This window comes from Heteronotia binoei, chromosome 8 (genome assembly GCF_032191835.1).
Source record: "Heteronotia binoei isolate CCM8104 ecotype False Entrance Well chromosome 8, APGP_CSIRO_Hbin_v1, whole genome shotgun sequence".
Lineage (NCBI taxonomy): Eukaryota > Metazoa > Chordata > Lepidosauria > Squamata > Gekkonidae > Heteronotia > Heteronotia binoei.
In genome coordinates, this window is record NC_083230.1 from 61,293,065 (window position 1) to 61,307,507 (window position 14,443).

The following is a 14,443-nucleotide window of genomic DNA, read 5'->3' on the forward strand; positions in this document are numbered from 1 at the left end:
GGGTATCTGGGACTTTAGAGGGGCTGTGCTTTGAGGTAGAGGTACCAAACTTGCAGCATAGCATTAATTGCCTCTCCTCAAAACACCTTCCAAGTTTCAAAAGAATTGGACCAGGGGGTCCAATTCTATAAGCCCCAAAAGAAGGTGCCTCTATCCTTCATTATTTCCAATGGAGGGAAGGCAGTCCCTTTAAACGTGATGGCCAGAACTCCCTTTGGAGTTCACTTGTGCTTGCCACAACCTTGCTCCTGGCCCAACCCCGATGTCTCCTGGCTCCACCCCCAAAGTATTCTGGCTCTACCCCCAAAGTCCCCAGATATTTCTTGAATTGAACTTGGCAACCCTAAGATAATATGATGCCAGCAAGTAAATGTTTTTGCTTTTCCATTAGGTCTTTGAGGACAGAGTCTTTCCCCCCCATTTTCTGCTTTAACTTGCAAGCATAGGTCTGAGTTTCATTGACATTTCATGTTTTGAAAGCAGGATTGTACAACCAAGTACTCCAAATCATTCTCTATATACTGACCAAGGATCACTCCTCTTTTAAGTATTATCTCCCTTTTCACTAGGCAGGGATTATCATGAAATGCAGCTTTAATTTTTAAAAATAGAGTCTGGAACTTTCTGGTATACATCACTTCTAATTTTCAGGACACTACAGCTCTTCTGCCATGTCAGCTGTATTCTCGGTACGGTCAATATTTGATCTATACATGTTAAGACTTTTTTTTTTTTTTTTAAAAATAAAGTCTAAATTTGAAATGCACATGTCAGCGTTCCAGTTCCTTCACAATTATACTTGCTTCCATCTGGGAAAATTATGGTAAATTAATGCACTTCATGAGCCTGTGAAGAATAATGAGAATAATCACAACTAGGGTGTATTTCTTTTATCTGATATTGATGCTTATATCTCCCAGAAAGTTTCAGTCTTTGCCCTTGCAGCAAAGAACATACGTGGCAAGGTGAAGGGATAACCTTTAGATTCATGTCTACATCTTTATTGTTATTGCCATTGTATTACATCCATTGTTATACCCTTGCATGATACTTTGTATGTTTTAACTTCTAGTTTATTTTCCTTTCTCTTGAAATTTTTTGTAGATTTGTAACAGCCAATGGCTAATTAAAATAAATGAACTGGGACTGGAACTAGGGTTGTAAATTCTGAGCTGCAAAATTCCTGGAGATTTGAGGGTGGCAGTTTGGGAAGAGATCTCCCCATAGATTGAATCCAGACAGCCAGTTTAAGTTGCCTCAGGAACTCCCCATGCCTGGACCAAATAGGTGCATTCAAATGTGCACATCTGGGTCCCGCCCAGATATTTTCTGTAGGAGAACTAATCTCTGTAGTCTGGAGATGATTTGTAATTCCAGGAGATCTCCAAGTCCCACCTTGAATTTGGTAACTCTAACATGACTCTGCCTTCCATCCTTTCAAGGTTGGTAAAATGAGTACCCAGCTTGCTGGGGGTAAAGTATAAATGACTGGGGAAGGCAATGGCAAACCATCCCATAAAAAGTCTGCCATGAAAACGTTGTGAAAGCAATGTCACCCCAGCGTCAGAAACAACTGGTGCTTGTACAGGGGATTACCTTTACCTTTTTAACAACAACATTGTGATAGCTGTTCAGCTTTGAAGAATGATTGGAGGAGATTTTTTTCCTAATTCTATTCTCATGTTCCACTTTTGTATCAGTAAGATGCAATGCAAAATTATGAGAAAACGCCATAGTTAAATGGCAGAGCAGCTGAGATTCAACCTTTGAGATATAAAGAGCCAGTGTGGTGTAGTGATAAGGAGTGGTGAACTTGAATCTGGAGAATCGGGTTTAATTCCCCACTCCTTCACATGAAGCCTGCTGGGTTAGTAGGCACATTGATGAACAAAAATTATTGAGGAAGACTCAGCATGGGTTCTATAAGAGAAGATCTTTTCTCATTAACCTGTTAGAGTTCTTTGAGGGGGTGAAGAAACGTGGACAAAGGGGACCCAATAGATGTTGTTTACCTTGACTTCCAGAAAGCTTTTGATAAAGGCTCCTTAGTAAGCTTGAGAGTCATGGGGTAAAAGGACAAGTCCTCTTGTAGATCAAAAACTGGCTAATTAATAGGAAACAAAGAGTGAGTATAAATGGGCAATTTTCTCAGTGGAGGGTGGTAAGCAATGGGGTGCCGCAGAGCTCAGTACTGGGTCTGATGCTTTTTAACTTGTTCATTCATGATTTGGAGTTGGGAGTAAGGAGTGAAGTGGCTAAGTTTGCGGATGACACTAAATTGTTCAGGGCAGAGAGAACCAGAGAGGATTGTGAGGCACTCCAAAGGGAGCTGTTGAGGCTGGGTGAGTGGGCATCAACATGACAAATGAGGTTCAGCATGGCCAAGTGCAAGGTAATGGACATTGGGACCAAAAATCCTAATTATAAATACAAGTTGATGGGGTGTGATCTGGACGAGACTGACCGAGAGAGATCTTGGGGTTGTGGTAGATAACTTACTGAAAATGTCGAGATAGTGTGCGACTGCAATAAAAAAGGCCAACACTATGCTGGGAATTATTAGGAAGGGAATTGAAAACAAATCAGCCAGTATCATAATGCTCCTGTATAAATCGATGGTGCAGCCTCATTTGTACTGTGTACAATTCTGGTCACCACATCTCAAAAAAGATATAGCATTGGAAAAAATTCAGAAAAAGGCAACTAGAGTGATTAAAGGGTTGGAACACTTTCCCTGTGAATCCTGGTGGGCCCTTCCAACTCTATGATTCTATGATACCCAACTCTACTTTTCCCCCACTAAATTCCAAAGATGTTGTGATGTTCTGAGCCTGTGCTTAGAGTCAGTAATGAACAGGATGAAGATGAACAAGCTGAAATTTAATCCTGACAAGATGAAAGTTCTCTGGGTTAGCAGAAAAGAGACACTTGGGTCATGAGAACTCTTTTGTCTTGGATAGTGTTATGTTCTCCTTAAAAAATAAGGTTTGCAGCTTGGGAGTGCTACAGGACACAGCAGTCACCTTAGAAAAGAAGGTGGATGAGGTGGTTTGGAGTGTTTTTGCTCAATTTTGGCTGGTGCATCAAATACATCCATTCCTGGGTCAGTCAAATCTAGCTACAGTGATCCATGCCTTAGTTACATCTAGACTGAACTATGTGCTCTGCTTGGGGCTACCCTTGAAGAGTGTTTGGAAGCACTACCTTATGAAGAATGCTGCAGCAAGACTGCTGGTCAGGGCCAGCCATTGGGAGCATGTGACTGTGATATTACATCAATTACATTGGCTACAATCCAATCCTGACCCCAGTTCAAGGAGTTGGTTTTGACCTTCAAAGCCCTAAATAACTTTGTCCCATCAGTCAAAGAAGCTAGTTTTGTGAGTACACAAGAGAGGGCCTTTTCAGTGACAGCCCCACAATTATGGAACAACCTATTGAGGGAAGTGCAGTTGACCAGTTCTTAGGGAGACAGTTGAAGACTGTTTTATTTAGGTTTTCTTTCTGTGTTCAGTTAAGTTCACAAAGTCCTGAGATGCGATTTTAGATTTTGGTTTTTATCTTTATAATGTGTTTTATTTTATATGTTTTATATACATTGTAAGTCTCGTTGAGCGTTGTAAGGAAAAAACTGGCTAATAATTGTTTTAAAATAAATAAATATGGAGGTTGCCCAAAGCTTCATTTGTCCAATGGAAAATCCTAAAAAAAGCTGTGGCTGTCTATGTCCCTCTGCTTATCTGCTCAACTGAGCTACCTGGGGAAAAGTCTTACAAAAGAATTGATTGCCTTGGTTGTCCAATTCTTACCAGGATGTTGGTTGTAGGGAAGCTATATGACTTATTTCTCCAACAGTCTAGCCTTCTGAGTTTTTCCTGTTCTACTCACGTATGTTTGTGTTAATTGCCTTCTAAGTTGAATTTAAACACTCTATACATTCCTGCTCTGCTAACTAGGAACTGAATTTTAGTCCAGTAAACTTCAAGTGTGCACCACTATGGTAAGTGCAGATGCAACACATTGCGCTCAATGGCTGAATTCAGATGACCAATTTGAACTGATATAGGCTGACCCAGGTGGATTAAAAAAGTAAGATCAGACAGGCACAGCTGCCGCCCACCCCACTCTCACACTCACCCTGTCCTCCAGTGGCTTTGATATGGTAGCAAATTCTTCTGCTGCAGTCCATCTGTCTTTCGGGCCATCTGAGTGCAGTAGTGCACAAGCAAGACAGATTGGCAGTGTGAACCCACCAATCTGCTCTAGGCACTCACCAGTATTATTTTTTTAAAAAAACTGCCCGAGCAAATAAGCACATGGCCACTTTAATTTAAGGCAGAAAAATTAAAGGAAAAAAAAGAAACCCAAACTGCTCTAAGGGGATGGCACGCAACAACTGTGTGAACATGCCAAAGTGCCCATTGTGTGAGATACAAGTGACATGCACTAGAGCATCTGACCAGGATTTGGCCACTCCATTTTGGGACAGCACAGTTTGGGATGCCCCTGGTGCACACCAAACTTTCCATTTGTACCCAGCCAATAGGAAGCTGATCTGAAATTAGTCCATGATTGTGAATTTGTGGCAGTAGTTGCTATCCAAGCAGCTGCCATACTCAGTGTTTCCAACTGCGCTGATGCCAATAGTGCTCATTTTAAATTGAGAACAGATCAGGGGTCGTTTTGTAGAAAAATAGGTGGTGGAGCTAATCCAGGGATTGTTATGCAGCTGCACATACTATTCAATGCACAAGGAGGTGGAACTCTCAGAAGGAGGAGTTGGAACTCTCGAAAGGTTCATGAGCTGTGCTCCTGTGAGCTCCCACTGAATCCGAGGCCTAGAACAGATCATTAGTGCAGTTGTAAGAAGTTCTTGACTTAAGGGAAAGCCGTCATTGCAAGCAGAAGAAGTTGTATTTTCAAATGTCTTATTCTTGCAAATTGAATTGTAACTACTTTGAGGGCAGGTAAACCAGTGGTTCTACTAGCTTTCTGCCAGATGCTCCATAGAGGAAGCATGTCTTCTTTGCTTGAATTCGCACAGTAGTAGGAATTACTCATTTAACAGGGCAGGAGAGAACCTAGTGGCTTGCTGTCTTAAGTACCTTGCACTACAGTAGCTACAGTCTCTTTGTATAAAGGCATGCTTCTCTTTACCCTAGAGAAATGGTTGGAACTTTTCCTCCCTGCTTGTTACTGTCCTGCTATTCCCATTGGGAAAGCAAGTATGCCATGTTCCAACTGACAAAGAAGCCAGCTGCCTGCATATAATTTGTGATTGCAATCAGGCAGAGTTCTTACCATAATGAGAATGATATTGGTGATGGGGAAGGAAAGACCTGTCACTTCTGGACCCCTCTAAATCTGGTTTAGAATTTAAAAGGCAAAAAACAAACACACACACACTCACAAAACAAAACCTAGGGAGGGTTTGCTTGAGGTAACAACTGAGGTAACTATAATTAAGAAAATAATCCTCCTAAACTCTCCTGTGTGAATTTTCAGCCTCTCTGACAGCATTACCACAATTACCTGGGTTACACCAGGAGAGTGAAGCCTCAATTAAAGCCATACTTCTGCTATAGGAACCGGTAATAATCCCTGAGTCTTCTGAGCATTTTGCCTGTTATCACTTTGATCTATTGTTGCTCCAGAAATTTGCATTTTAGGGTATGACATCGCAAACAAAGGATTCTGATTTCCTATTGGAATAAAGAACATGTATGGGACACAGATCTTGTAGCATTGTCATGCCCTAATCACACTTAAATGAACTAGAAATGGAGACAGAGTTGATAAACAGCCTAAGCAAAAACTGAAATGAGTATTTTTACTGACCTCTTCCTAACCTCAATATATATGCAGACAAAAGAGATCTACAGGCAGCAAATGTGCCTAAAAGCATTGTAGAAGTGTGCTTCATACAATGAAAGTGCTGAGCTTTGTATTAGCATGTATTTGCAGAACAGTGGTATGACTTGCAATAGCAGCAATTTAAATAACACTGACTTTTTTTTCTTTTTTAAAACAAATGTGCAGAAAGCAATTCATTAATACAGTTAAATTTTTAAATGAAAACACTGGATAATGTGTTATAGCTTTGAAGATTCTTGACAGTTTGTTTCAGCAGAAGAAATGAATTTTAGTTATAAATGATCTAGTTAAACCTGAAATTTAAGTGTCTATGTTTTCCCATATCAGCTTATTGGGATACTCTTCTACTTTTGATTCTTATTGAATTGTAGCCTATAAATCATCGCACTAATGACCTAAAATGAGGTAAATTGTGTGAAAAATTTCTGTTACTCATTAATTCTGCTAGGAGCATAAATGAAGCACTTCTGGAAAAACAGTCTAAGCAAAAGTTACAAAGCACCTGTCTTGGAATACATCAACTGCTTTACCCACCAGTGGACCCATGTCATTCCAAATAATATTAACTTTTGCTAGGTTGCTTTCTTTCTTGAACACTGTTTAAACCCAAAATTCTCCCCCCCCCCCGTTCACTGGTAAGCTGTCTCTGTTGCTGTAGCATTGTTCTGCTACAGAGCCACTCTGTAGTGTGGCTCTGTAGCAGAACTAGCCTGCTCTGGCCTACAGGCCCTAATTTGCCCTGCCCTCCTAGGTATTTCTCAACACCTGGAGAGGCTTTTGTTTCACTCTCAGGATAGCTTGCCACCACCATCTGACTTTTGTAAGGAATTGCCCACTGGGAGCATCAGGACTCCCAGCTTCCCTTCCAAATGTTGAGGTCTCTGTGTCTCCTACTGCCTATTGACTGGTCACCACAAGGGCAGTTTACTGCCTCACATGCCCCTGGAGGAATAGCCATTTGCCAGCTGCCTTCCTTCCTCCTGATGTTCCACTGTATCTGAGACAGTGGAGGTCTGTGTGGTACAGAGAACCACTACCAGCATTAAAAGTTATAATGTATTTATTAAAAAGAAAACGTTCATAAGCATACGTTTAACACATCAGATGGAGCGAGAGTAGGCTTCCCAATCCACAGGTCCCAGCGGGGGATCCCCCAGTTTTACAGGCTTCCCCCCGCCCCCAGCCAGCTGGCCGGTGGGGGAAGCCCCGCCCCCACAGCCAACATGCAGCTCTAGATCTTGGGCAGGCTTAGAAACCTGCAAACAGGTCCGTTTCAAAATGTGTGTGTGTCTGTGTGCCTTTAAAGTTGAGCAGAAAGTACTTCATGGGAAGGGTCAGCAACACAGTTCTGTTTGTTTTGCTTTCATTTCAGAGGAACTAAGAGTGTGTGTGTGTGTGTGAGAGAGAGAGAGCAGCATAGCCCCTGTTCTTTTCAGATGTTGTTGTGAAGGAATCAGACTCAGGAAGTGTGTGTGTGTGTGAGAGAGAGAGAGAGGGTTGCCAATCCCCAGGTTTAGAGGCCCTCCCCCCACCTTAGGGTCATCAGAAAGTGGGGGGGGGAGATGTAAAAGTGATCGCACTGCTTGGGAGCAGTAACCATAACGTTATTGATTTCACCATTTGTATAAATAGGGAGTTGCCCCAAAAGACCAGCACAACCACGTTTAACTTTAAAAGGGGTAAATTCTCTGAGATGAGGAGATGTGAAGAGGAAACTGAAAGGGAAAGTAAATACAGTCAAAACCCTTGGGGAAGCTTGGAGGCTATTTAAAACTACAATCCTAGAAGCTCAGATAAAATATATACCACAAGTTAGGAAAGGCACAAACAGGTATAAGAAAAGGCCTGCATGGTTAACAAACAAAGTAATGGAAGCTGTAAAAGGTAAGAAAGACTCCTTTAAGTGGTGGAAAGCTAGTCCAAGTGAGATTAATAAAAGGGAACACAGGCTGCGGCAAATCAAATGCAAGACTGTGATCAGGTAGACAAAAAGGGACTATTAGGAGCATATTGCAAAAAAACATAAAGACCAACAATAAAAATTTCTTCAAATATATTAGAAGCAGGAAACCAGCCAGGGAGGCAGTGGGGCCCTTAGATGACCAGGGGGTCAAAGGATTACTGAAGGAGGATAGGGAAATGACTGAGAAGCTGAATTCATTTTTTGCCTCTGTCTTAACTGTGGAAAAGTGTTTGCCCGCTCCAGAACCACTAATTTTGGAAGGGGTGTTGAAAAACCTGAGTCAGATTGCGGTGACAAGAGAGGAGGTCCTACAACTGATAGCAAATTAAACTAATAAGTCACCAGGTCCAGGTGGCATACATCCAAGAGTTCTGAAAGAACTCAAAGTTGAACTTGTGGGTCTTCTGACAAAAATATGTAATCTTTCATTGAAATCTGCCTCCGTTCCTGAGGACTGGAAGGTAGGAAATGTCACCCCCATCTTTAAAAAGGGTTCCAGAGGAGATCCGGGAAATTACAGGCCAGTCAGTCTGACTTCAATACCAGGAAATTTGGTAGAAACCATTATCAAGGGCAGAATGAGTATGCACATTGATGAACACAAGTTATTGAGGAAGACTCAGTATGCGTTCTGTAAGGGAAGATCTTGCCTCACTAGCCTGTTACAGTTCTTTGAGGGGGTAAACAAGCATGTGGACAAAGGGGACCTAATAGATGTTGATTACCTTGTCTTCCAGGAAGCTTTTGATAAAGTTCCTCATCAAAGGCTCCTTAGAAAGCTCAAGAGTCATGGAGTAAAAGGACAGGTCCTCTTGTGGATCAAAAACTGACTAATTAATAGGAAGCAGAGAGTGAGTATAAATGGGCAGTCTTCGCAGTGGAAGACAGTAAGCAGTGGGGTGCCACAGGGCTCAGTACTGGGTCCCATGCTCTTTAACATTCATTAATGATCTGGAGTTGGGAGTAAGCAGTGAAGTGGCAAAGTTTGCAGATGACACTAAATTGTTCAGGGTGGTGAGAACCAGAGAGGCACTCCAAAGGGATCTGTTGAGGCTGGGTGAATGGGCGTCAACATGGCAGATGAGGTTCAATGTGGCCAAGTGCAAAGTAATGCACATTGGGGCCAAAAATCCCATCTACAAATACAAGTTGATGGGTTGTGAACTGGCAGAGACTGACCAAGAGAGAGATCTTGGGGTCGTGGTAGATAACTCACTGAAAATGTCAAGACAGTGTGTGTTTCCAATAAAAAAGGCCAATGCCATGCTGGGAATTATTAGGAAGGGAATTGAAAACAAATCAGCCAGTATCATAATGCCCCTGTATAAATCGATGGTGCGGTCTCATTTGGAGTACTATGTGCAATTCTGGTCACTGCACCTCAAAAAGGATATTATAGCATTGGAAAAAGTGCAGGAAAGGGCAACTAGAATTATTAAAGGTTTGGAAAGGCTTGGATTAATGGCTTCCCTATGAAGAAAGGTTAAAACGCTTGGGGCTCTTTAGCTTGAAGAAATGTCGACTGTGGGGTAACATGATAGAGGTTTACAAGATTATGCATGGGATGGAGAAAGTTGAGAAAGAAGTCCTTTTCTCCCTTTCTCACAATACAAGAACTCGTGGGCAATCAATGAAATTGCTGAGCAGTCAGGTTAGAACGGATAAAAGGAAGTACTTCTTCACCCAAAGGGTGATTAACATGTGGAATTCACTGCTACAGGAGGTGGTGGTTACAAGCATAGCCATTTTCAAGAGGGGGTTAGATAAATATATGGAACAGAGGTTCATCAGTGGCTATTAGCCACTCTGCGTGTGTGTGTGTGTGTGTATATATTGGCCACCGTGTGATACAGAGTGTTCGACTGGATGGGCTATTGGCCTGATCCAACATGGCTTCTCTTATGTTCCTAAATATCTACTGGTCAGTTATTCCTTATGGAGAATGATTCCCATAGGGAATAATGGGGAATTGATCTGCAGGTATTGGGGGTTCTGGGGGGGGGCTGTTTTTTTGAGGTAGAGGCACCAAATTTTCAGTATAGCATCTAGTGCCTCTCCCCAAAATACCCCCCCCCCCAAGTTTCAAAACGATTGGACCAGTGGATCCAATTCTATGAGCCCCAGAAGAAGGTGCCCCTATCCATTATTTCTTATGGATGGAAGGCATTTTAAAAGGTGTGCTGTCCCTTTAAATGTGATGGTCAGAACTCCCTTGGAGTTCAATTATGCTTTTCACACCCTTGCTCCTGGCTGCACCCCAGTGTCGCCTGGCTCCACCCCCAAAGTCTCCTGGCTCCACTCCCAAACGAGAGAACCAAAAGAAACAAGAGAGACACAAATCCTTTGTCCATCTCTCTCTATCCATGCCCTGTCAGATGTTAAAATATAGGACAGGCTCGCTCTAGCTCTCTACAGTTCCATTACGTTGAAGCTTGCTCCAGCTCTTTAGGCAACCACATGGTCAATGGGTGCCTTCTGTGTGAAGAGGCTTGTGTCCTCTCCTGGACGCAACACCCAAGGAAAAAGCACTCCCTGCTGCAAGGAGGGGTTGTTGTTTTTTTTTTAAAATCATATCTGTTTCCCCTCCCTCTGACCCAGTCAGGCCAGGTCAGAGAAGCTTTTCCTGAAAATTCTAAACATTTCCTTCCTGGTGTCCCTCTAGGATTCCATTTTTTCCAGTCTCTGTTCCCTGCTTGGAGGGGGGGGGATCTTGGCCATCTAGCTAGACCTATTGGCATTTCTTAAGAGGTGGCTGAGATGAGCCTGTGAAACCATTGATTACTCCTTTCTTCCCAGCCTGGTGTCTGCCAAGAGGGGAACAAAAAAACCAAAAACAAAACCCTGTTAAAACTCAAAGTAGCGGTTTTGCACAGCTCAGACCTCCCAGGATAAAATGCATTTCTTCACAGGCTCCATCTGTTTATCTAGTCTGTGTGCATTTTGTCTATATGCAATATGTTTATATTCAACTTGTATGGAGGAGAAAGCAAGGAAGATCCATTACCTTTCCATGAACTGCTATTTACATTACACCCCTTTTTAAAAAAAAATTAAAAACAAAAATGGATATGCCATCTATTCCTCCACCTCTTTTGGGTTCCTGGTTACTATTCTTAAGATATATTAGAAGCAAACACAGACAATGGGTTTTAATAAATACTGGGCAATGGGTGTTTTTGTTTGAATGTCATTAGTGGTGCCATATGAATTATCTAGTATCTTGCCGATGCATTTGTTTAATATTTCTCATCTAAACCTTTGATACACCGATATGATAAAACAACAATAACAACTAATTACTGGTCATGTCAACTGTGAGGTGTTAAAAGCCAGGAAGAATAGCACACTTTGTCTGGCCTCTAAAAGATGATAGCCTATGCATGAAACAGATTGAGAAAGGATTTTTCCAGCATAGATATTAATGGATTTTCTCAGGGGGACTCCTTCCCTGTCTATTTCTCTGGGTGCCTTCCCTCTGGCTGGGGACCTTTTTTGAGCCAGAGCCTAGGCCAAGCCAGCCATGGCAGTGCTCCATTGTGCTCTGGCTCAAAAAAAGCTCTGAATTCCGAGCTGAAATTCCTGATAGACATTTTGAAAATTTAACCCTAAAACTGGTTGGTTCTTTGGTTTAGGCCATATAACAGGACAGGTTGGTTTGTCCCAGCCCAAGTGATATTCAATGTCTAGGGGGTGAAACTATTGTTACCAAACAGTAGCCATGTACAACATTGCTTCTTGAAAATGAAGCCATTTTTTCTCCTTATAGATTTACAGAGGAATATGTTATATTCCAACCTGAACTGAATGGCCCAGGCTAGCCCAATCTCATCAGATCTTAGAGGCTAAGCAAGGTCAGTCCTGGTTAGAATTAGGATGAGACACCACAGAGGCAGGAAGAGCAAACCACATCGGAATGCCTCTTTCCTTGAAAACCCTACAGGTTGCTCAAACAGCGCTTTGAAAGCTTAACTTAAAAGTAGCTGCGAGTTACAGCAGTGTATAATATACTTTAATATATGTATATATTTAATATATCCTTTTATATATGTGTGTGTGTGTGTGTGTGTGCGCATGCATCTAATTTGAAATTATTCTGTTTTGCAAATTTGCATACATATACTGGTGTCCTGTAAAAAGATTCATTCTGTCATGTAAATTAAAATAGTTGTGTAAAAGGCAGGGTTGCCAATCCCCAGGTGGGGGTAGGGGATCCCCCAGTTTGAATGCCCTCCCCCCGCTTCAGGGTCATCAGAAAGTGGGGGGAGGGGAGGGAAATGCCTTATGGGAACTCTGTTATTCCCTATGGAGATTTATTCCCATAGAAAATCATGGAGAATTGATCCACGGGTATCTGGGGCTCGGGGGGGGGGGGCTGTTGTTTGGGGTAGAGGCACCAAATTTTCAGTATAGCATCTAGTGCCTCTCCCCAAAATAACCCCCAAGTTTCAAAAAGATTGGACCGGGGGTCCAATTCTATGAGCCCCAAAAGAAGATGCCCCTATCCTTCATTATTTCGTATGGAAGGAAGGAATTGAAAAGGTGTGCTGTCCCTTTAAATGTGATGGCCAGAACTCCCTATGGAGTTCAATTATGCTTGTCACAGCCTTGATCTTGGCTCCACCCCCAAAGTCTCCTGGCTCCACTCTCAAAGTCCCCAGATATTTCTTGAATTGGACTTGGCAACCCTAGTAAAAGGTCAATTGATATTTTACTTAGACCTCAGGAATTGCTAGTTTCAGCTGCAGTGTTTTCCTGGTTTTCATATTTCTTCTACATTTTAATTATAACCCATCAATTTGCAAGTGATTTATTCTGGGTTTGACTTGAGTGAATGTCATTGAAGGGTGTTTTAATTTAATGGACCCAGCATAACATCTGTTTCTAAGGTTTTAAAAGCCAATTTATATGGAAATTTATTGTAGCAAAAAGTCAATAGATGAGATACTCCTAACAACTTGTACTACAGAGTTTAAATCTTACAAAGTAGTAAGGCTTTGCATTATGACTTTGTGTTAATTCCATAATATAACTATATACAATAATTTTATTGATTACCAGAGAAGTCCCCTTTATGGTAATCACATTGCTTGATTCTTTCTTTCTTTCTGTGTTTGTTTTCAGCCGAGCTATCAAGACAAACCAGGATCTTCTTCCAGAAACACCATGGACTCAAATATTCTACAATGACTTTTGGGGCACTCTTCTTACCCACAGTGGGAGCCATAAATCATATCGACCTCTTTGTACGCTTTCTTTTCGCCTCAACCATGCTATCGGAGCAATGGATCCTTGGAGTTATCATCTTGTAAATGTCCTGTTACATGCTGCGGTCACTGGTCTTTTTACAAGTTTTTCCCGAGTACTGTTTGGTGATGGATATTGGACCTTATTTGCTGGCCTGCTGTTTGCTTCTCATCCCATCCATACTGAAGCAGTGGCAGGCATAGTGGGAAGGGCTGATATTGGAGCTTGCCTTTTCTTCTTGCTTGCCCTAATGAGTTACATTAAACACTGCTGTGCAAGAAGTTATTCAGAAAGAACGTGGGGCTGGCTCTTAAGTACAGGTGTGTGTGCTACCTGCAGCATGCTGTGGAAGGAGCAAGGAGTCACAGTGCTAGCCGTTTCAGCAGTTTATGATGTCTTTGTGTTTCACAGGTTAAAAATGTACCAGATCATTCCTGCTATCTACAAGGTGAGTAAAATCTGCTCAGTTTGAATTTGAATTATACCACTGTGGAAGTTTTCTTGCAGAAACATGTTTGGAATTTTTTTTTGCAAATTATGTACCTTTTAACCTGTATTAATATGAATGGACATTTATCTTTATATTAGGATTAGGTACTTAAATGCTTAACCATAGGATTGTTGTTTTTAAATGATATCTCAGCACTGACAATTGTATAATTAAATTTTATATTATGTACATCTGCACTTCATACACTGAAATATAATTGAATCAATTCAACATTGATTTAAAAGAAAGTTTATGCTTAGTATGCTTGCTCCTACATTTTTTTTGCTTGGTTTTCCTTGGTATATGTTTTCTTTTTTGAACCATATTGGGTGACACAGTCCCCCCCCCCCTTCCCCTCCATTTGTAATGTGTATCGCTTTCTTAAAGATGGATGTACATCCAGGGCTTTTTTTGTATCAGGAGTTCCTTTGCATGTTAGGCCACACACCCCTGATGTAGTCAGTCCTCCTGGAGCTTACAGTAGGCCATGTAAGAAGAGCCCTGTAAGCTCTTGGAGGATTGTCTACATCAGGGGTGTGTGGCCTAATATTCAAAGGAGTTCTTGATACCAACCCCGCTGCTGCTCCTTGTTGCTGCGTTGGGGCCCCACTGGGCTCGCCGCCAACAGCGAGGGACGGGGATGGTGTGTGCCCAGTGGGGCCCCAACTCATCAACAAGGAGCAGCAGTGGGGGCAGTCCTGCCCTACACGTCCTTCCAGCGCAGCCTCCTTGGCCGGGCTTGACTATGCCCGATGATGGCACCACCTGGAGAGCTGTGGCCAGCCCTGATGGTCTCCATGATGGGGGGCAGGACTGACACCCAGGCCAGAGCAGCTAAAGCAGCAGCAGCCCTGACTTTGCCAACAGCTTGC

The 14,443-nt window shown here is 42.2% G+C and overlaps 1 protein-coding gene across 2 annotated transcripts in view; it reads left to right on the forward strand.

Annotated features, from left to right (window-relative positions):
• The window catches only part of TMTC2 (transmembrane O-mannosyltransferase targeting cadherins 2), a 372,311-nt gene that overhangs the window by 137,613 nt on the left and 220,255 nt on the right, over nucleotides 1-14,443 (forward strand). The window contains exons 1-2 of one of the 2 annotated variants that reach the window (XM_060245145.1): nucleotides 13,274-13,401; nucleotides 13,493-13,529. In XM_060245145.1, the coding sequence (XP_060101128.1) occupies nucleotides 13,500-13,529 (30 nt within the window). In that variant the 5' untranslated portion in view covers nucleotides 13,274-13,401; nucleotides 13,493-13,499. Of the gene's footprint in view, nucleotides 1-12,958; nucleotides 13,530-14,443 lie in introns of those variants that run through there. The other variant, XM_060245144.1, reaches the window with a different exon arrangement.